At 38.2% G+C, this 23196-nt stretch overlaps 1 protein-coding gene and 1 long non-coding RNA gene across 3 annotated transcripts in view; one reads left to right on the plus strand and one right to left on the minus strand.

Annotated features, from left to right (window-relative positions):
• LOC107053297 overlaps positions 1–23196 on the minus strand; it is a 136942-nt gene that overhangs the window by 97720 nt on the left and 16026 nt on the right. The window contains exon 3 of the long non-coding RNA XR_006939074.1: positions 21670–21803. This is a non-coding gene — a long non-coding RNA (uncharacterized LOC107053297). The remainder of the gene's footprint in view (positions 1–21669; positions 21804–23196) is intronic.
• The window catches only part of CLNK (cytokine dependent hematopoietic cell linker), a 56013-nt gene that overhangs the window by 6085 nt on the left and 26732 nt on the right, over positions 1–23196 (plus strand). The window contains exons 3-6 of one of the 2 annotated variants that reach the window (XM_040699481.2): positions 14693–14764; positions 15724–15773; positions 19910–19950; positions 22372–22534. In XM_040699481.2, the coding sequence (XP_040555415.1) occupies positions 14693–14764; positions 15724–15773; positions 19910–19950; positions 22372–22534 (326 nt within the window). The remainder of the gene's footprint in view (positions 1–14692; positions 14765–15723; positions 15774–19909; positions 19951–22371; positions 22535–23196) is intronic. The other variant, XM_015285811.4, reaches the window with a different exon arrangement.

Consider the following 23196-nt stretch of genomic DNA (forward strand, 5'->3'; position numbering starts at 1 on the left):
AACAATAATTAGAAAATACAAAAATACAGAAGTCCAAAAGAGATGCACAGGTGCTTCCTTCCTAACTTAAAATGAATCCACGTATTTCCTCTAATATGGAAATCAATGGAAAGTAAATACATAAACACCTTTAAATCCGTGAGCTTAAGCTATGTTAAAGTCAGCATACTCCTTCATCCTCAAGCAGACATTCCCAAATCTCTCCAAACCATACTGCAGCATCACCTGGCCTAAACAGTAAAGGCATAACTCAATGAAAAATAACAGGAATACTAAGACTGAGAAGAACAATGTCTAAAATGGCACTGATTTTGTACATACTGAAAGAACACCGAAAAGAACACACAAGCCTTGCAGTTCACTTTCCCACATTCTCTTGTTCTGTGGGTGCAGCATCAAAGTAGGGGTGACATTATTCCTGAAAGAGCAGACTCATTCCTTTTTCTGTTTTGTTGTCTCATAAAGCTGACCAGAAGAAAGGAAGCACATTTAAAATTATACATGGCTAGAACTACCCTCTTCAAGGTCTTACAACAGCTATATAACACATCACTTTAAAAACATTTTTTAAATGAACAAGTTGCCCTCGAGGCTGAGGACTCCTGAAACCCCCCACGCTAGATAAAACACAGCGCTTTCGGTTTCAGCTTGGGCTCCTGCTGTGGCTCCTCCTTTGAAGTGCTCTCAGGTAGGGGCAGCTCAGCAGAAAGCCCTGCTGGTTTGCACCAAGGAGCCTGAACCCAGAGAGCTCACTTTCTGCTTGTTCTGGAAAAAACTCCTGCTGAGCAGCGGGCAGAATTATTCAAAGAGAAGGGCGATGGGTACATTAGAAACACTGCCATTGATTAAATGACATTTTGCATGGGAAAGAGGCTCAAATTTAAGCTAAGGTCTTTACACGTAGCAGACACTCAGCAATAAAATGAATTTAAACCTAGGTTTTAAAGCCGGTGGCTTACCTTTCCTGTGGGAGATTTTTAACTACACCTGAGACTGGAGATGTTGTGGTATCACCTGCCTTTGAAGCAGATACAAAAATGGCTTTCTGCACTGAAAAGCAAATCTTTAAGTCAAGTTCCAACTAAGCTGCAGCAAATTTAAAGCCTATGTTTTAAGCTAGCAGGGCTTTTTTTTTTTTTTTGTCTGCAGGGAGGAGCTCCAGCCCCAGCTGTGAGTACTTCAAAGGCATCAATGCCACAGCTGTAACTGTGGCTGGAAGATGCCAGCTCCAACACACAGTAGGTTTTACTATATAAAGATTTCCAGCACCAGTTATAGAACTCTACAAATTTTAATGAATTAGAAGTCATCTATGACATTAATTTACAATTTTAAAACAAGCTTTAGTGGGAAATACAGCCACACTTAAAAATATTTATTTAGATGAAGTAGATGTTTTAGCATTTGTGAATTATTTACATTTGTCACAGGCTTTCCTTTTCAAAGAATCACAAATATGCCTCCTGTAGTTTTGTAAGGTGCTGGAAGTGAGATTTGCCTTTATTAGTGTGTCAGGTAGAATGGTTCCTGTGATCAGTCAAGGCTTCTGAAATATTCATACATTATACCAAGGAATTACTTCACAACCTAGCCAAGTTCACTGTAGAAAGGCCAGTACTACTATGCAGAGGGATAACTTCACTGCACAAATTTTGCTCAGAAATAGCCCAAACACTTCATGCACACCACTTGGTTGCCTAGAAGGAGAGCTAAGAGAAAGACAGGGGCTTTTGCTGCTCTGTAAGGCACGGCGAGCTCCCCACTAGAGACGCTGTGTTAAAAGAAAAAATAAAGGAATAAAACAGTCCTTGTGATGTATTTCTAAATGTTGTTTCCTAGATTAATCCATATACCTCTCCTATCATCTCCCTGATCCATGGATATATAGGTCTACCATTCTCCTCTGCCTTATGAATTTGGAGTCTAAGGAGAGGACCTTGGTCCAGACCTGACCAAGCGAAAAAAAAGGAAAAACTCCTGCTGATCCACTGTCTGAAGGGGGTATGGAGCCAACAGGAGTGGAAAATATGCTAAGGACAGGCTTTTGAGGAGAATGTGATCATTCCATTTTTTAAGTCATTGGTTTTGTTCTGAAATGAAGCTATGCTCACAAGAGCTTGCTCTTTTTCTTTTTAATGAAAATACTAAGTCAATAATTTATAGTCCTCCTGGCAAAAAGGGCTCTTAAACTTAACCAGATTTTCTTGGTGTGGTAGATTTATTTTACCTTGCCTCAATTATTTGATCAAGAAAACATTCTAGTCTATTTGGCTATGCATATTTTCTTCAGAAAAGATTGAAAAAAAAAAAAAGGACAATAAGTAGAGAATGAAGTGAAATCAGGATGAAAAGCTAAATGAAACTGGAGACAGATCCATGTTCCTTAATAGTCCTTTCTACATACTCATTACTTCCTTTCCTCCTCTGGGAGGAAGGCAATATTCTCTTTTACTAGCCCTCTATGAGAAGCAATATGATGTTTGTTATCTGGCCAGTCTGGAATTACTGTCAATTAAGCTGCTCTGTGAAAGAGACATTAAAGCGTATCTCTTATTCTGTAATGGAGCTTACATTTTGTCTACAGCTGTGAAGTTTTTTTTGTTTTGTTTTTGTTTTTTCTTGTTTTGTTTAAAAAGGGCAGCACAGTATCTTCAGAGGGATATCATCTTGCCCACTTCTTACTGTAACTTAAAGTATTATAAAGAACTACAGAACAAATAGAATTCTGTAATTAACTGGAGTGGCTCTGCTGATCTTATTAACCATAAGCATGTAACTCAAGTGGCTTCTGAATTGCCACAAAGCCCCAAGAGTGAAATACAGTTCTGTATTCACTACACAGCCATCTGTTATTTTTAAAAGACGTTGAATTTTCCTTTTAATATTGAAAGTTTTAAAGTGAGGTACTGCTATAAGACCTGTAAAATGCTTTTCTAGATGGTATACGAATAGGGAAGTAGGCAAAAATGATAACTCATTGATACTAAACATTACTTTTATTTAACTGTGTCACAGCAGAGACATACTTGTAATGTTAATTACCCATTTTTTCCCCCAATGTAATATTCATTTCCATTCTAATTCTTCCTTCTGAGCAGCTAACGTACATCTAACATAAGTAGAGTGGAAAGCAGAGTTCAAAGCCATTATGTTTCTCCCTGCTCTGCAATACAGAGCCCAGCTTGCAGAAGTTGTTATAGTTACATTAAGGTCAACATCCCAGCAACTGGTAGAGCAGATGATACTCCTGTGGTTTTGATTTGAACACGCTATGATTTCCTTCACATACTAAATACTTAAACGTCAAAATTTGAATACATAGAATTGAGCTTACTAATTCATATGACAGTACTTAAAGAAAGCTTTTGATTTTTAAGGTACTTTATATCAACTCTAGCCCCTGAGAAAGCTTGTGTAGGGATAAGAGGCAGTTCATAGAGTTGCCTTCAACCAGTCTCAGATCACCCAAAAAAGGTAGCAGTTACAATAATTACAATATTTACAATAATTACAATAAAGTTCAGTAATAAAGAAAAAAAAAAAAAACCTTACCCTTTCAGAGAATCAGAGCTCACAAGAAACTTCCAAAGGAGGCAGTCTCCAAGAAGAAATGTTTCCCTTTCAGTTGTCATCCCTTAAATGAGGATGGGGAGGGGTGGAACCTGGATTCACCCTTTCCAATCAAATAGGTGAATTGCTTGCACTTGTGTCCCTTCACCAGGTGCTCAATCACTGGTTCAGGCTGTGACCTAATGGTTCCCATATAGCATGACTGGAACTGTAGCTACAAGAGTAAAGCTTTAGCAGATGTCAGCTCTTAGCACAGAATTGTACATTCTTGATTTTTACTACTTCCCTTATTACATGCATCATTGTTCTAGTTCTATTTCTAGGAATGGAAGGCATATCAAGACAAATGATTAAAAACATGAAATTGGTCACAACAGGGAACTAATCATTCAAAGGATTCAAAGAAATGAACTGTGCTAGGTGGTCCTCAGCATTTTCCTTTATATTACTATGATCAAAAAACCTCAAGTATCCAGCTAAGTACCCACAAGTCTCTGTCAAATCACTGTAGTTAGACAGAAAGAACTGGGGGCTGAGATGAAAGCAGTCAGTAGAAGTGTGAAGTCAGTTGATAATGGGTGTGGTGTGGATACAGAATGGTGGAGCATTTTTTTAAATTTGGAGCATAATCAGATATAGTACTGAAGTTTGAGACTAAAGAAACTAGAGCTTGCTTATTACAAGACTGCAAGGCATTTGGAGTTAAATGAAGGGCATGCACTATTAGGTAGTATAATGTTCTCAGACTGTAACAACTGGAAAGGATGTTCTTATAGCTGAATGCTGGCAAGACCTGTGGGGTCAGGACCACAGTCCTTACCAGTAAATACTTGTTATTGGAACTGAACTTAGTATGCTGGGTGGACTTGATCAAAGTTAGGATAAGGGCTGCCCCAAGGGACAGGAGCTGAGGAGCATAACAGGTCTGTGCAGGGCCCATCCACCATTACAGCCAGATGATCAGAGCACACCCAAGGATAGCATCTAAGCTCTAATGATCCAGATGGTGAAGCAAGTTGGTGGCAGGAAGGCAGGGACAGGGTCATACCAGGAAGTCATTTGCTGGTGAGGGTTACAGTCATATCTGGTGAAGTAAATCCAACACAGCCCTGCAATTACTGAGCAGCTGCAACACAATGAAGTGGGTTCACAGTCAGGCTAGGAAGTCCCTCTGTAGGTTGTAGCTTGGATCAACAGAGTCTACAGCCAGATGTGGATTTCACTGAGCTGGAAGCTCACACTTCAGTGGCATCACTTGCTGGGTACAGTATGACAGCTCTGGGCTGAGCTGAATGGGGGGTCTTTACTCATTGGCAGGGGTGCGGGGAAGCACCAGGTGAGACTTGTCAAGGCCATTAGGGTCTATGAGTGCACTCAGGTGATGATGAGCAGTTTGCAAGTGTTCCTGAGCTGCCTTTAATGTTTAGAACTAGAATTTGAGATCTAGATTGAAGTGCTAAATTTAAGTTGGATCTTGTAAACCCTGCAGAATACAGATATAGGCTGACAGCAGTGGTACAATTAGATCTATGGAAATTTTCTCACAATCTTATTTGGCCCTAGGTCATTTGTTAGAATATGAATGAACTTAATGATTAAGTAGTGTGATATTAATTATTCTGCCACAGACTGCAGATGTAGCAGAGGTGAAGTAAGTGTTTTTAGAAGGTTATGCCATTTAGTTAGTAGTATTGATTTTTACCAAGTAGCTTAACTGTTGTGCACTCCCCAGGTACTAAAATACTCTATCTCTGCTCCTCTAAGCAATATCTGACAGCAACTAAGGTTACTATGTGCAAGAAATAAGTACAGAAATGAAAATAAACCATTGACCCTCGTAGGAAGTTAACTAGCCTAGTGTGGATCCAAAGCCCACACACGTTCTGATTCCAAAACCACTTCAAAGCACAAAGGATGTACAACTTTTAAAAGGCAGTCTAAATTTTATTACGTTCAAGTCTTCATGCATTACGGGAAAACTGGACCTAGAAGCTTTGTTGCACAGTTATTGACAGAATAGTATGTTTATTTGTGGTTCCTGGACTCTGCTTCTGTTGAACCATCTTTAAGAAGAAGAGAACCTGGATAAGGACTATGTATTAGGCTGTAATTAAAAATGATGATTTCAGAAATCTTTTCAAAAAGGGATGTTGTGCAGCGTGTGAAATGTGTCTGGTTTACATCTTTGTCAGATGCCAGAACCAGGCATTAACTAGAAAGGCTTCAGAAACAGGGTAGCTTATTCCACTCCAGTCCCTCTCCATTATAAGCTTTTCGTGTAGACATCTCACCATTTCAGGTCTATAGCTGACAGGCAACATGACCTGAAATCCCAGGAAGCCACAAGACTGAGCAAGTACCCAGATACCGGAATGGGCTACAACTGCACAAGAGTAGTAAAATGCAAGAGGTATAATCTTGGATTAATTAGGAAAAGAAACAGATAAGCTTACAGGACTGGTGAAGGATATGAGTTCTTGAACAGAAGAACGTGAATTCTGTCTTAAGTGGAGGGATTTTTAAATTTTCAGAGGCACTTGGCTACAGCTAGGAGAGAAGTCTTTTCAGAAATGACTGCCAACAGTGAGTCAACATCATTAATTAAAACACCTAATTTATATTTAAGGATCCTGATCTGAGCGACATGAACATTTAAATAGGCAAATACAACTTTAGCACAACTCTTTTTCATTTTACTATTTGCTATCTTCCATGTACAACTATGTTTAGGAGATGTTGATGGCTATAGATATATATATGTATATAAATATATGCATATTTGTTTGTCATTTGCTCATGATTCAAAAACTAGAATAGTAAGTGTATAAATGAAAGATACTTTCATAAGATGTACAGATAGAATCATAGAATCACCAAGATCATCCAGTCCAACCATCCACCTACCACCATTATTTCCCCACTGAACCATATCCCTTAGTATAACAGCTAAACATTTCTTGATCACCTCCAAGGGCAGCCCATTACAAAACCTGACCACTCTTTTGGAAAATATCTTTTTCCTAAAATTCCAACTGAATCTACCCTGATGCAACTTGAGGCCATTCTCCCAGTCCTATTGCTAGTTTCAAGGGATGATGCCTATCTCACTACAACCTCCTTTCATGTAGTTGTAGAAAGCTATAAGGCCTTCCCTGAGCATCCTCTTCTTCAGACTGAACAATCCCAGTTCACTCAGCTGCTTCTCATAAAACTTGTGCTCCAGACCTCTCACCATCTTTGTTGCCCTTCTCTAAACGTCTTTCCTGCAGTGAGGGGCCCAAAACCAAGCACAGTACTTGAGATGCAGCCTCACCAGAGCTGAGTACAGAGAGATGATCACCTTCCTGCTCCTACTGGCAACGTTTTCTTGCCTGCCTTTTAACTTAGAACTCTGACTGTTGTACATACCTCCAATTCACCGTGGAAACCACTCTTGTGAGAATACAGGGAGCAGTCATTTTCATCCACCTCTAAAGAGGATTTCGCAGGCAACTTGTAACTGCAGTGTAATAGTCTCTGGTTCACAGATATTAAGGACATGGATATAAGTTTACAGTGCAACCACAATAAACTGAAGTCTTTTCTCCAGATATATATTCCCTTTCTGCTTTGAGCAGGATAATTTTATTTTTCTGGATACTAAGAGCCATACTTGAGGTTAGACTCTTGGCCATGGTGGAAGGATCCATTTTTATATTCCTATGAAGGTTACTCCACCCTGACTCAGACAGAGTGAAATTAAATTGAAATCTGCTTACCTACCAGCTCCTTCCTGACAGCAGATGGGCATGGAGTGATGGGAATACAGCACATTCTTTTAGTTCAATCTAGTTACTTGCCTGTCACGTGCAATACGTCTGCTCAGCTTATTTTATGATTTGCTGTTGTAGAGCAGCAGCAGGCCATCAGTATTTCAGCATTAAGGAGGGAGTTTTAGTTCCAACACTTAACTCAGAGTCAAATGTCTCCAGAAGCAGCAGGTTTGCCTGGAGCTATGGGAAGACTGCCAGACTCCCCTGTCTGCTAGAAAGGGGTATACATAATGACAGCACACTGGGCAGCTCTGGGTTGCAGTGCCTCCCCACATCCTGGCAGGTAGTCCCAGCCAACACTGCATGCTCTAAGATAAGATATAATCTGCCTGCTTCTTGCCTGCTCCCAGGATATTGCTCATCTGTGGAGGAGGAAGATGAAGATAAACCATCAGCTCCTCTGACTGCTCAGAATGGAATAACTCAGTGTTCTTTAAGTGGAAAGCTAGAAGGCTTTGGCTTCCCTTCTCACACCAGGCAGTCCCCAAGCACTAGGGAGATAATTAAGTTAAATATTTTTCCTCAGACTTCCCCAGGTGAACAGGGATTTGCACTCATCATTGCAAGATGCAAGGGCATAGATAAACAGCATATCCTGATGCATGAACTTAGAAAGCCAGTACAAATATCCTTGTAGGTAGCTACACAGAACACGTCTGGAAAATATACTGTTTATAAGAGGCAGAAGTGAAAACAGGTTAAAATCTATAGATGAACCTTCTGAAAGACATGTATTGCAGGCAGATGGAATGCCTCAAATTTAGCAAGTCCTCAGAGAGTGTCTGTTACCAAGACCTTCATGAAAAAGTAAAACACATTTGTTTCCTATTTGGATGCTTGCTCCTCATTCCAGAAGAAACTCTCTACCGTTTAGATGCCAAAAATCCCAAGGGCCTGCAGAGAAGTTCAAAAACATGAACATGAAAATAGTTGCAGTGATGCAATCCTATACCTCTGTGAAGTGTTAGTATCATCCCAGGACCAAATTCAGATGAGGAGCTGTAATTGAATTACTCTGATTTCTACGGTCAAAAAATCACAGCGTTTCACAAGTATGTTTTCATTATTGTTATGCTCTTATAAACCATTTTACATGCATTAAGAACTTCCCTTAGTCACATTCAAATTAGTATTTAACTGCTTGGACTAAAAAATATGAAAACCTCTCAGATACCCAGGGCCCCCACTCTCCTGACAATGTGTGCTCAGCCTGCTTTACATGGGCCACCCAACTAAATGCATAATGGTCCCACATGTTTGCACTGAGATTACAGAACTGGTTGCTATCCTTAAACGAGTTCATACTGTAACTTACTGTGCCACTATACTATGTGATTAATATAATACAGCATAAAGTAAAATATACAAATATATATATATATTCTAATTTATATGTATATAAAGAGAGAGTATATACGTACTACTTGGTATTTATAATTGGTATTTATGTGTATATATATACATGTGCAATGTATGAACATATATAGAGAGACATACACACACACACACACACACACACACACACAGAAGGTGCTGCCTTTTGCACTGTATTGCTATTAGGAGACATACCAAAAGGGTAAGACACAGAGGAGACAGCCTCATGGTTCATACTCCTTTATTCAAGGGCAAAATATTCATGCCACACCCCCTCGAGGAAGCTTTGCAATGTGGTTTATATTATATTGCAGCATTTGGCTTGAAGTGTTACAAAACACCCAGTTGCTATTTGAATATGTTTTGCTTGATTTGATAGAGGAGTTCTGAGGAGGAATCTGTGCCAAACACCAAACCCTTTCCAGGCATTTCTCTGCACAGCGTGGTCTCACACACAACAAAACATAAATCTCCACTTTGCCACTATAAAGGGCAGCTTCTGTTTGCAAATAGGGTTTAGTATAATCTTTCTTTTCCTTGCAAGATCACCACCACTTGACTTGAAAGATGCCTTAGTGACATGTCGTCCCTTTCCTCGGCCACAATGGGTTATCATTTTTTTCTCTTTTGAACCTCTTTCAACCAGTGCAAAGTCACTGGGCTAGGATTCATTACAGCAACTCCAAACGAGATGAATACAAATCTGTAACACAAATACAAGTGTGTTCTGTGTATCTTAATTGCCGCCCTGAATACCTGTCTTAGCCCATAGTACAGAGATAGGAGTCATGACACCTTCACCAGGGATCTGTTTCCTGATAAAGGCAGCTTTAATATCTTCTAATATTTTATAAGTGAAGTTTCAATGAGCTGTCATTTCACTGACTGTTAATGCAGTTTGGCACCACAAAAATACTTCTATTCAGGACTTCCAAATCCATATTTAACGAATAGGGTAATTAAATAATTTTCACTTTATCTGTGATTCTACTTGGTTATTTGAACTGATATTATGAAGATTGGTTCCGGTGTTTCTATGTATGTCATTTTAAAGGTTTTCAGGGAAACCTACAGTACCTTTTTTTGAAGAAGAAGAAGATAATTCAGATAAATAATGCCAGTTGTAATTAAATAGTTTTCCAAACTCTCAGACATAATTATGCTAAGAGAATATAATCTTTAACATTTATTATTATTCACCTTATCTAAAGTCTCTTCCTACTTGACACACTTGTAGAGCCAGAGCTGAAGCAGCCTCAACACATGAATCATATCAGCATCTGTTTATGCATTTTTTTTCTGTTATAAAAGTACTGCACACAATGTTTTCATGGATGATCTTATTACTGATTCATAAAAGCTGACCTTTACAAATTAAAAGCAAAAGAACAGTTTCTTTTCTGGACACTTTCTGGGAAAGATTTCCAAAAAGTGGTCGGGCCTTTGCGTCAGACCTGGACGATGCTTATATCCATGTGCCTGTGTTAAAAATTGTCATCCTGAAAAACAAGTGATGCAAAGGCTCTCACTCACCACCTCCCATGAGTAAACCAGTGCCTAGCTGGTCTCCAAACAGTGTCCATCTTCCAAAAAAACCCTCATTTTTTATTGCTGAATACAATGTTACATGGTCTGTAGGGATCAACTGTCCCGGCTGACCCCATTCAAGCTCCTTCTCACTCCCAGACTTCTCAATGAGGAACAGACTGGGAAGAAAATCGAGGCTTGATGCTGTGCAATCACTGCTCAGCAACAGACAAAACAGCGATGTGTTATCAACACTGTTTCAGCCACAGATTCAAAATGCAGCCCCATATGGGCTGCTACAATGATTAACTTCATCCCAGCATGTATGGAGCTCTGCAAATTAGATCAAATACATAGAGGGGCAATTCTGTGCTAGCCTCAAACTAACTCAAAAGGTCTGACTTAAAATCAGAGGTAATTTAATAAATGAAAAATATAAAATAAATAAAATTTGAAAATAAAAGATCAGAGGTAATGGGGTACAGAGGATCCATGTCAGCCTGTTAAAGGTCCAGAACAGTCCTGCTTAGAGGTGCAATACCCATGTGCACCTCCCACTCACCAGTGGCATCAGTCCCCAGATGACCATTGCTGCCCCTGGGAAGGATGGTCCAGGGAAGCTCTCCCACTGTCCTCCTACACATAGTTATGGGTTTCAGGAAAAGAAAAATTTAGGCTCACATTCTTAGGGGACCCTTGTTGAGCTGTAACAGGCGGCCAGGCAGGGTGTGTTTGTTGTCCAAGGTCACAATGAATCCCGGTGTTGAAGCAACTTCAAAACCCTCTTCAGTAGTGAGCTAGTCCAATCAGGCCAGATTCATGACCTCTTACTAGCCTGTATCACTTCCAAAAGTGGGGGCAGGGAGTTTGGCAGCGCTCTCTGCTGCTAGAGTTAAACATTATTTCTGCTTTACTGACTTGAGTTTTGCTTAATTGGGGCCACAAAAACAGTTACCTAAGCCTCCTCCTGCTTCAAGCCCTACTGCTAGGTAATTATGCCTGTAGAGAAAGATGCTATCAAAAAATGAAATTATCAGTACCATGCACTTCCAAAGCACCATTTAACAGAGTGACCTCATGATTGCAGTGTCCCCACAATCTAACACTGCCACGTGCAGCACACACAGCACATTTAGACACAAGCCAGGAAAAAAAAAAAGCTATTTTTTGAATTGACAGCATCCTTCATTTATCACCCTGGTAAGCACTTATTAGCAAAATAAGCCATGAATTGGGATAATTGGAATGATAAATACTAGGAACATTCTGTTTAAATTATGTAGACAATAATAATAATGACTAGTTTATGTAGTAGTAATGATACTAAGTTTGACAGGTACCTAGATTTTCAAACTGACCCCTTCAGATGTCTGCAGTCAGCACAGGCTTGCAGACTCCATAGAACCATAGTATCATAGAATGACTTGGGTTGGAAGGGACCTCTAAGATCATCCAATTCCAAAACCTACTGTGGGCAGGGCTGCCACCCACTAGATCAGGCATTAGATCAGGTTGCACAGGGACCCATCCAATCTGGTCTTGAATTCCTCCAGGGATGGGGCATCCACAACCTCTTTGAGTAGCCTACGCCAGTGCTTTACCACCCTCAGTGAAAAACCTCCCCGACTTCTAACTTAAATCTCTTCTCCATTAGTTTAAAACCATTTTACTCCATATTTTATTCCTTTCCTTTTAGCCCAACTTTTTTCACCTTCAGCTTATTTTGTTCTCCACTTGTGGGTGGTATCCACCTCTTTTCTCATTTTATGCATTCTTTGACTTTATGAGTGTGAATCATCCAGCACAATGAGGATCCATTTTATGAGAAGTGCTCTCAAACGTTTCTGCCAAACCAAATAAATATGCAAATAGCTGCAAAAATAAGTAACAACAAACACAGATAACTGTGATGATGTTTAACCAATAGGGAGTTGCTTCTGAATACTTTGGGCCAAATGATGGCATTTATAGTCTCTTGTAAAGAAGGATTTAACACAGAAGTATGGCAGAGTGTTTGGAACACAGTAATTTATGGAGCAAAGTATCAGGTAATATCAAGCTGCTTCATGTAGAGTACTGCAGGAAGAGGGAAGCCTCTGAATATGGCAGTTACTTTTGCTGTTATTTCACTATTAAAACAGAAGAAAAGAGAGAATAAAGGCAGGAAGAAAATGACTTTTTCTCATTTTCTTTTTTTTTTTTTTTCCTCCTCTTTCTCCCATTCATTTATTGATTTAGCCTTTTTTTTTTTTTTTTTTTTTTTTTTTTACTCCTGGCAAGTAAAATTTACCCTAGTAATAATCTCCTTAAAGGCTCTGAAGTAAATAAACTTCCAGATGGCATAATATAGCTACGCATTTCATGACTCTGGGAAATTCTGAAATTTGGAAACACAAACATTTATACATCCAGTTCATCATGTATTAATCATAGCTTATTGCAACAGAATCCATTGAGAGGAATTCGATTTACATTAATGTTAACGTTATTTGGATTTCTTTACGTGCTCCATAACAGTTTGTCTGCCATTAAATAATAGTGAATCATCACTTAATGGGAAGCCCAGCCTACATTTCCTTCTCAGTATATCTTCTTGCCATACACGATGAAAATCGAACCTTGAGCTAAATAGGTTTTGCTGCTCTTTCTGTGCCACTAAACTGCGCGGTTACAGACATGCAATTTAGGTTTTTGCATCTGGTCGGTCTGAAATGTTTAATAAGCAGAAAAAGTTCTAAAACATAGCCTCTTAAGTTACATGAGGTGAAGCTTTCTTACATTGCCTTTTGCAGAAGGAAGGAGCAATTTCACTCCAGTGACAGTGTCAACAGTGCCGTTGACAAGAGAATGAAGAAAATCCTATGAAGGCAAAATGCTTTGGTACTGTAGACATAGAAACTAAGAAATTGTATAGCAGTACTTTAAAGCAATAAGTGGAGGAGGACATTTTGAAATCTTTCTAGGCAAGGTAGGGATTTTACTAACATAAGTCACCCAAAAATTGCAGAACGTCCCCACATTCTGAACTCATACTGAGCTTCTGACAAATCCTGTACTTTATGCTATTAGTTACCTTTAACACATCTGCAGTTCTGAAGGACTACAGATATAGCCATCAAAGGAGGTATTCAGCCTCAGTGCTGCATCCCACACACTGGCAAAGCCATACGAAGCAGATTAAAATAGTTCCCCACTGTAGGCAAGGCAGAACTTGCAGAAGGTCACTTTTCAGTGCAATGGGAAATTAACCACACAGAAGAGCTGGGGAGGAATGCTGCAAATTCAAACACAAAAATTGTGTTCATTGTACTCATAATGCCTACATGCAGTAGAGTTTTGCATTTGCAATACACACTTCATTAAGAGGAATTTTGAGAAGAATGAAATAGTGCTTTTAAAGGAAAAAGAAAGATTATACATGAATTATGAAGGGGATAGAACTGATAGAAATCAGTTAACTGATTGTATTTCTGATGTTCTACATAGATAACTCAGCAGAAAAATTTAACCAATTATACTTCTGGTGGCAAGGGACAAAGCTTCTAAAGGTCTTGTCTGCAAACTAAGAAATACACAAAGTTCAAAATTCAATTATAACCAATGTTCAAAAATACATTAAATAAAATCATGTCTTCTACCTCTAACATTTCTGTCTTTGCATTTGTGGCCATTAGTTCTTTGACTCTGAAAATTAGAAAATGTGTGTGCATTCACATATTAAGAACTGTTCTTTTAAGAATTTTTAAGCATATACAACGAAAAATAAATCTTTATTTGGCAATACTATTTATAGAATATATGAATTTAGATGAATTTGGGCAGGACTAAGCCCAAGAGTTCAAGAGAACATGGCCACCTTGACAATCTATAGGAATTATTTGGCAAGATAATCTTCTTTTGCTGCTAACACTGAGGTTTCCAGTAGTTAAGGGGTAAAAGCTGTAATCCTCTGTGTTTCAGATCAATATTATTTTAAATGAGTAAATTAGGTTTCTAAGTTAAGCTCAAGAGCAACCAGAAGCAGAGGGCCAAAATAACAGGTCTCTGTTACTTTGCTATCTACATGGCTAGTGTTTATCAAGTGATTTACTATTATTAGAGATACTGGATATGTGCCCTGAATCTTAATTTCTATTCATCTGTAGAAGAGTTTAATAAATACCTTATCGTAAATAAATTAAAACACTGGATGCAGGAATTCTGTTTCCAGCCTTTCATTCTCTCAGCAGTAAAATATTTTTTTCCAAATAGTAAAAAACAAAAGTAAACAAGAAAGAAAATCATGTTTGAGGTAGAGATGGGAATCATTTACATATGTTTTTCCCAGATTTGAAAATTTCATTTTAAATTCACATTTCTTTTCCACTTACTATTGCTTGCTGACAGTAAGCTTTGTTCAATTGTGTCAGAACTAACAGGAAAACTACGATACAGCACCCGACAGATTCAAATGGGAGGAAGAAAACTCTGCCAAAAAATCGGTAAGTAAACTGCTGTTTAAGGCGCCGATAAGTAACTTCAATAGAAGTTTTATTATTAATGTGGCTGTGCTCTAAGCAGCAAACAGAAAGACCAAATGAATCTATTGTGGTTTACAGACTGCTCACTGAACAGGAAACCACTCAGCTTCATTGTGTTCAAAAGCTGCTGCTAACATAAATTATGTTGTAATTAGAAGAATGGGGCACTTGAAGCCCAGTTGTTTCACAAACTTTGGGTAATTCCAAGGGTGTTCAAGAAGTAGGTAATATAAGTGTATTAATACAGTCCTAATGTAAATCCTGACTGCATATTCATTGAAAAACAGTTGTTGTTTCTGAATATTGAGTTATACTACTGCAATTATCTGTTTATGCTGCTGGTCAGGCTGACATGGGGCCAAGGACCAGCAAATAAAGAGGGTGATACTGAGAGAACTATCATCCTTGACAACAGGGTTAAATCAAGACCTGTCAATGTGTTTCTTCTGAACTCAGTGTATCCCACGTATTCCTACTAGCTGAGTTCCATCCTAAAGCAAGATGGAATATCACGACAGGATTAGGGAAAATTGTGATACCTATGGAAGTTGGCAAAAGGGGATAGGAGCCATGTGCAGTGGCACAGCTACATGCTGAAAGAGATTTAGATCCTATTTCCCTAAGCAATATCATCTCTCAAATTATGTTCTGAAAATGTAATAACGTAAATAAGATTGTTGCAATATTTATGTCTAAATTAATATTGGTAGTATCAGTAGAGTTCTACTTGTCCAAATTTGAGGCTGTAAGAGATTGCCAGAACTGTTGAATTTCTATATCTAACAAATTGCTTTTCAAATTTAAATTATTGTACTAGCAGCTTTCACTTGTTCTGCTAAGTTAGACTGTTTGAAAAGTTTCATAGATCAATGATAATTTCTAATATTTAAGTGGATTTTTTTAATTTTTTTTGTCCTTAGTTCTTGTCCAAGTTTATTTGCAGAAATGAATCTGGAAATACATCCAAAAGGTAAAATTCTTTTAGTACCAAAAGAAAGTACTACAGCATATCTTTTTGCCGTACTGATTACTCAGTAATAGCTCCTAATTCAGAAGGGCCAAAACATTCTAATATCGTAAAACAAACAAACAAAAAAAAAAACAAGCAAAAATTAGCTGCAAGAAAAGAAGGAAAAGAAAGCTAAGTTCTTGGATAACTGCTGATGAAGGAAGTAAGAAGACGTTTAGTTCCAGACTGCTCCAAAAATGTTGTCTTCAGGACATTATGCATTGAAACAAGCTGAACATGAGTCATCTTCTTGCTGGAAACTGAAAACCTCACATTGGCTGATGACTTCTAGATGCAATTGAGGGAATTTAAAAGGATGCACTGCTTTTAAAACAATCTGTTTTGTTGTTGTTCCAAAGCACTGGGACAGTGATATAGGAGCTCTGAATCTCATTCCATGGCAGTTATGGTCAGTATCAAGTATGTATTTGAACCCCATTTACTACTTAAGCACAAATCCTATTTGAGCGTTTGGAAAATGGTATTGTGTTTCACAACTTTAGCTGAGCTTAGAGATGTTTAATGCAAAGTACATAAATTATCTAACTAAATGGGGGCACAACCATCCAGATATATTTATTTGGTACCCCGTTTTTATTGCGTTACGTGAAGTTCTCTCAAATGCATGCAGTATAATACATAAGATTCAGATGTAAGGCAAAAAAAATAAATAAATAACAGTATATCTTTTATACTCTACAGATAACTAGCCATACCACAAAAGCTCACAAAAGTGGCATTTTTTACACATGCTTTTCACAATCTCTGAAGAGAAGACTGCCTAGTCTCCTCTTTGGTCCTGGAATTATAACTATGTGATTTAGGAAGGTTTTGCTTGTCTTACCTAACCTCTCTAGAGGCCAGAGGAAAATGCTGACATTTTTACGCGGTACTTTTGGACCAGAAAATAGTGACACTGAAAACTCCTATGCAGATTCTTCCTTACTGTATTTCAGCTACATTTTTTTTTTTTTCTTCTACTGAAGGGGTTAAGAGACACTCTGTAACTATCACAGGATTCATTGAAATATAGCCCACAACATTTTATCACTTTCTGTCACTTGCTGAAACACCACAAAAATGACTGAAAAAAACCACAGCACACTCATAGACTCACTGAAGTCTATGGGAACAGATTTACCTTCTGCTTTCTCATTTAAATAAGGGATGCAAGTCTGACATTGGCTTTTCAAGCACAAATTGTTAACCTGTCACCCTTTTGAACAGACATTTTTAGGTCACTTATGAAAAGTAAGTAAGGTTGCCACAAAATGCACACACTTCTATTTCACTGCAAATTAATTAAAAAATCATTTCTCTTTTGTCCTTTGGCATCAGACATTCTGTCAGCTGGCAGAAACCCACCCACACATATGCCATAGAAATATAACTCCTTACTATTGTTACAACTGACATGTTCCATCTATTAGTTTTACAGAGGCTACAGCATAAGAAATTTTAATACTGAGCAGGAGGTGTTCAACCTCTATAGTTTGAGAAAACTCCTGCCAGTTGTAAGTTGTCAGTTTTCACTGAAAAAATACTAATGGCAGAACATCCCCTTGATTGCAAACTATCTGGTAAAAAGACAAAAAACTGCTAAAAGAGTTGGGATTGTTCAGCATGGAGAAAAGAAGGCTCAAGGGAGACCTTCAAGTGGCCTTTCAATACCTAAAGGAGACTAAAGAAAAATGGGGAGAGACTTCTTACAAGAACCTGTAGTGACAGAATAAGGGGCAGCAGTTTTGAACTGAAAGCATGCAGATTTAGATTGGAAACAAGGAAGAAATTCTTCACTATGAGGGTGGTGAGCCTCTGGAACAAATTGTCCAGTGAAGCTAAGGATCCCCCGTGCCCGGAGGTATTCAAAGCCAGTTTGGATGGGGCTTTGGGCAAGATGATCTATTTGGAAGAAACTCTAGTAAGTAGCACTTTGACCAGATGATCTTTAAGGTCCCTTTCAACACAAACCATTCCATGATTCAGTAATTCTGTCCTCTTTCAAACCTATACAATAGCAAGTCAGGGGATTTGAAGTTCTAGAATGATAAAACCATAGAACTGCATAGGTTGGAAGGGACCTCAAGGATTATCAAGTTCAAACTCCCCTGCCACAGGCAGGATTGCCAGCCTCTTGATCAAGTACTAGATCAGATTGCCCAGGGCCCCATTCACTTAGAATGTATACATAGTAAATAACAAGAACCATCTCTTCCCAGGTGGTGAGTCTCTCTGATAGTGTTTCACTACCCAGTCAGCATTTTTCATTGCAGTATGTCTAGCATGTCTATGGCCCAATATTTCAAGCATAGGTGACAAAATGAAATTTTCATCCTTACTACCAAAATGACATTCTTAAATTACAGGAGGAACAATTTCTATCTGGTGTGCACTCCATAGCTAACTCACAGCTAACTTTGGGAATTCATCTCATGTAAAAGGAATGTCCACAGGATACCAGCAACTCTACTTCTTCCTTCACTGGCATTGTGCAAAGCAGATGTTCTCAAAAGAAAAGGAGAGGGATGGCAGCAGTTCCTCAAAACTGTGGTGATCGCACAGATAGATTATAGACTAACCTGGACACCAGCTTTTAAACTGATGTTAAATATCAATAAATCATCCTGAAGGCTCATGTCTGCCCCCTTTTAGAGTTAAGTCATGAAACATGAGGCTTAATAGCTTTGATGTTTACCACTATTTTTCAATTCTGTTGTTCACTGTAGAAGACAGAATCACATTTTTATTAACAGAAGTAAAAACACAACAATTTAAAGACTGTGGATGAGTTTTCATTGTTACGTTGGCACTGTCTAATTATCCTCTCATCTGCATCGCTTTTCCTCAGTGCCATTGATTTAACTGGGCTTATTTCTAATCCACATCAGCATAACTAAACAAAAAAAATCAGAGAACTATTATTCACATGAATAACTCTGCCTCTCATTCATGACCCTCTGAGTAAGAGATTAAAACGCTATCTGTGTTGCATAAATGAACACTGAATGCCATCTGCTGGGGCATACAACACTCTGCAACAACAGCTCACATTATTTAAACCTTAAAAAAAAAAAATTAAAGAGGCTGTGTATGTAGACTGGCATCTCTTCAGACATCGTTTGAAAACAGGTTACTAGGGCAGCACAAGATAATCTGACATCCTGCTTTCACCACTGAGCCAGAGAAGGAGCACGTTGTAAATTACTCTTGACAGAAGAACTTTCATGCTCAGTTTTTGAAACCAGACTATTATGTAGCCACAGATGCAAGATCTGTGAGCCTAAAGACAGGCTGTGCAAGGGTTTGTTCAACAGTCCAGGACAAGGGCACTTGCTGGATATGTACATACCATGGCTGTTTTGCATTCACCAGTCCCCAGATTAAATGCATAAATCAGGTTAAGGGCTAAACTAAGGATTCTTCTCAAATGAATTCACTCTCTTGTTCATCGTCCCCTTGGATCTGCAATGTGCTTTCTTGATTATATCATGAGATACCATCCACTGGCAAACAGCTACCAGTTGCAACAGTTTGTAGCCTGATGGCTGTTGCTCTTGATTTTGGGAACTATGGATTTGGAGCTTCTCACGCTGAAACCAGGAATCCCATATCTCCTGGGGAAGAGCTAAAGATACTGTACTATTACAGCAAAGACATCAACAAAACTCTTTTTCTAGTTCTGTCTTGAAAGCAGGAGGTCAGATTTTCTTGTACCACTAAAGGGACAAGATATATTTCTATCCAGAAGAGGAATTTCCAGACCATGATCCCCAAGCTGAACAGCAGTAAACTTTGCAATTCTGCACCAGGCAGCAAAACTCAGAAGACACATAGGAGCTCAAGCATGTCCTGTGAGTGTTTTCTGCAGGTGGCTCAGACAAGCTAGTGGTTGTGAATCCCATTGCCACAGAGGTACTTCCTCATGCATTGCATAGGTCAAACTCATGGGTGGATGTGTATCAGCTCCGCTGTTTAAACCGCTTATCTCTAAAATACTCTGCTGATGACAGATGTTTATTCCTTTATGTAAGCTATTAGTTATTGTGTCATTTTCTACAGAAGGACATCCACTGACATTTTTTCTCCATTTCATGTAGAAAATGAAAGAAGGAATGTTCCTGCTAATGCATACTGTACTGTAAGTATCTGTTCCTCCTAAAATTTTCTCTTTCTTTCACTTCTAGATGCGTTTTCTGGCTACATCACTGGTAGCAGAAAATGTAGTCCTCAATGTTAAGAAAGTAAGGGAATTTTTTTAAAGTATATAGAACAACTTTTACTTTGTATTAGTGGGAGATAGGTCAAAGAATTGACCTAATTGTCTGTTTACGGTATGCATCTGAAATACTCCTTTATTGCAAGATCATGCAAAATTAGCAGGAGTCAAGCTGAACAAGCATGAAAATAATAAACCTCAAGGTTTAATAAGTAGCTAATACAAATAAAAGCTGAAAAGATAACAGTACATATTTTAAATGTCCTCCCACTTCTATGTGGAAGCTGATCTTGAGTTTCAGATGTCAGATGTAAGGTATTTGCAGTCTTTTCTTATGCAAGTAAGAGAAAAAGGAAAAGAAAGCACAAATCTGTTGCTTAAAGAGCAAGCTGAACAAATAAAGGATGACTGAAGAAGGCTGATATAATTAACACTTTGTCTGCTTCAGGTCTCATTGAAAGGTTAATTAATTACGGTCAGATACTACATGGAATTAATACCAACTAGAAGGCAGTAATGGCACAGAACAGGGAAAGAACTGCTAGGAGAGCATTTACTTATACTAAAGCATCTAAAGAAGAAGTTGAAGTAATTTCTGAGACATTAATTGATTATCTATGGTATCATTCTAAAACGTTCCTAAAGCAACAGGGAGGAACAGGGGCAACTTCAATTTCTTACAAGAAAGCAGATCCTGAGGGTCTATTGGATACCTGGAAAGGCTATCAAGCAGAGTTTGGAAGCATTTTTTGAAATAAGATGTCTGATTATTTAACAAGTACTGCTAATGTGAACAGGGAGATTGATTCATCGAACAAAAATAATTTCTTTTTTAGAAGAAATACAACCATGCTGGGAAAAAAAAGAAAGCAGTAGATGTGATGTATCTTAAGTTTTGTTAGGTCTTTGACATTTCCCAGAAGAAAATTTCACATGCAAACTGCAGAAATCTGTAAGTATTTGTAATATTTTCAATTGTTTGAAAAAATATCCACCCTCACTGTAGTTCCCAGAGGTCTGCTACTGAACTGGAAGTAGTTATCCAGCAGAGTACCCTGCAAACCCATGTATCCTGAAGTGGTGTATACAGGGTGTCATGATTTTTTTTTTTTTTATTAATATCTGCAGTTATAGAAAGACAAACATTACCCTGATATGTATCATCAAAAACACTATATTCTTAGATGTCTGCCTGATGTTTTCATAAAGCTGTACATAGCTTGGAAGAGTTGACAGAAAAGTAATACTAGGAATATAAGGATCAAAATCCTTTGAGTTGGCTGAGAGCTCAGAAAAGGCTTTAAGGAACTGTTCTTGTTTAGTCTAGGAGCGAGGAGACTAAAAGAAAATATAAACACTGAGTATAATAAAAGTTGAACTAAAGTGGTTAATAATCAATTATTTTTGTGTGCCCTTGGTGAGTGAAACAAATTGGTATAATTTGTAGCACCTGAGAAAAAGCATTAACAGATAGGACAGTTAACTAGTGGAAGACAACACCTCAGGAAGATATTGATTCTCCATTAATAGGAAATTTAAGAGCAGATTAAAACAAACATCAGGGAAGCTGCAAGTACACAGTGGTTGGATACACCTATACTGCCTCTGGTAGTAAAATGTTATTTACTGAACTCTGGGTACCTTCAGTTGAGTTGATGCAGCAACTCTGTGCTGCCTGTGCATTTTCCCAGAGAGAAACCAGCAGCATTGTCCCAGCATGCAAATGGTGAGCACAAAGGGTGGAACAGGACACCAGAAAGAAATTTTGAGCCAACCTGGAACAAGAGGATAGGCACATCATGAGACATCTTGAGTCTCTTGGATTGCTAATTTTCTAGTATGAATTCTCAGAAACAAGTTTTTTCATGTTTTTATTTTAAAGCATAAAATGTGTGATGAGCTAGTTGATATATTCTTGTACATAACAAAATGGCTATTTCGTTAATCAAAGTTTAGATCCTCAAAACACTTCCTCAATTATTTTCCAACCTATCAATTTCCACCAAAAAATGTACCATGTACCAAAATACCTGGTTCCAGCCCTCAAGTATTTCCAAGTATTAAATTAATCTTCATAGAATCATAGAATCCCCTGGGTTGAAAAGGACCACAGTGACCATCTAGTTTCAACCCCCCTGCTACGTGCAGTGTCGCTAGCCACTACACTAGGCTGCACAGAGCCACATCCACCCTGGCCTTGAATGCCTCCAGGGATGGGGAATCCACAACCTCCTTGGGCAACCTATTCCAGTGCATCACCACCCTCTGTGTGAAAAACTTCCTCCTAAATTTTGAACTTAAACTTGTTTGTATTATCTGTGTATATCCTGTTCTTCTACGTAGGACAGACATTTCACAAAGAGGGGCAAGGATGACTTAAAATCATCCTCCAAACTATCTGATGCAGATGAAGATGTTTATGAGACAGTAAGTTCTTCCACTCTAGAGGCTGTCCAAGATTTGAGAATCCTTCCTCTCAAACCTCAACAGGATTCCGTATATGCAGGTAACTTTTTCTGTCTGCTGCAAGTGAGCCAAGCATAGACATAAATAGGAACAATATGCATTTTGTGTTTTCACTCAGGTTTTGTGTTGTTTTTTTTTGTTGTTGTTGTTTGTTTTTTTAAGGATATAGTTTAATTGAAAAATATAAGACTAATGGGCAGGGACAAGAAGAGAGCTTTGTCTTCAACTTCATGCTCAAAAGTTACCCTTCCTTCCCATTAAATTATGTTAAATTAAAAATTTCTGATTTTTTTCATTATGGTATCACCTCCATGATCTCATTCTATGATCTCATTTCACATTAAATCTTCAAAATCTGACTGGTCAAACCACAATAATTACAGGAAAGCAGATTGTTATTTAAGCCTAGAAAACTTTGAGATGGAAAACACACTAGGAACATTTAAAGAATTTTCCTCCAGATTATAGTTTGCAGATGAACAAATGTAGCAGGCTTGCCAAAGGCATTTTCTGACACTTGTAAAATCAATAATAAAAAAGTAGTTTGAATGCATTTCTCAGGCATTCTTAACCTTACAAGATAGTTGTATTAGTCACATTTTGGCTTACTAAAGCAATCTGAAGTCAAATTTAATGCCCAAACATACATAACTAATTAATATCCAGCCTACAGAAGCAAAATATCATCCCAGATACCTACGT

Source organism: Gallus gallus, chromosome 4 (assembly GCF_016699485.2).
Source record: "Gallus gallus isolate bGalGal1 chromosome 4, bGalGal1.mat.broiler.GRCg7b, whole genome shotgun sequence".
NCBI lineage: Eukaryota > Metazoa > Chordata > Aves > Galliformes > Phasianidae > Gallus > Gallus gallus.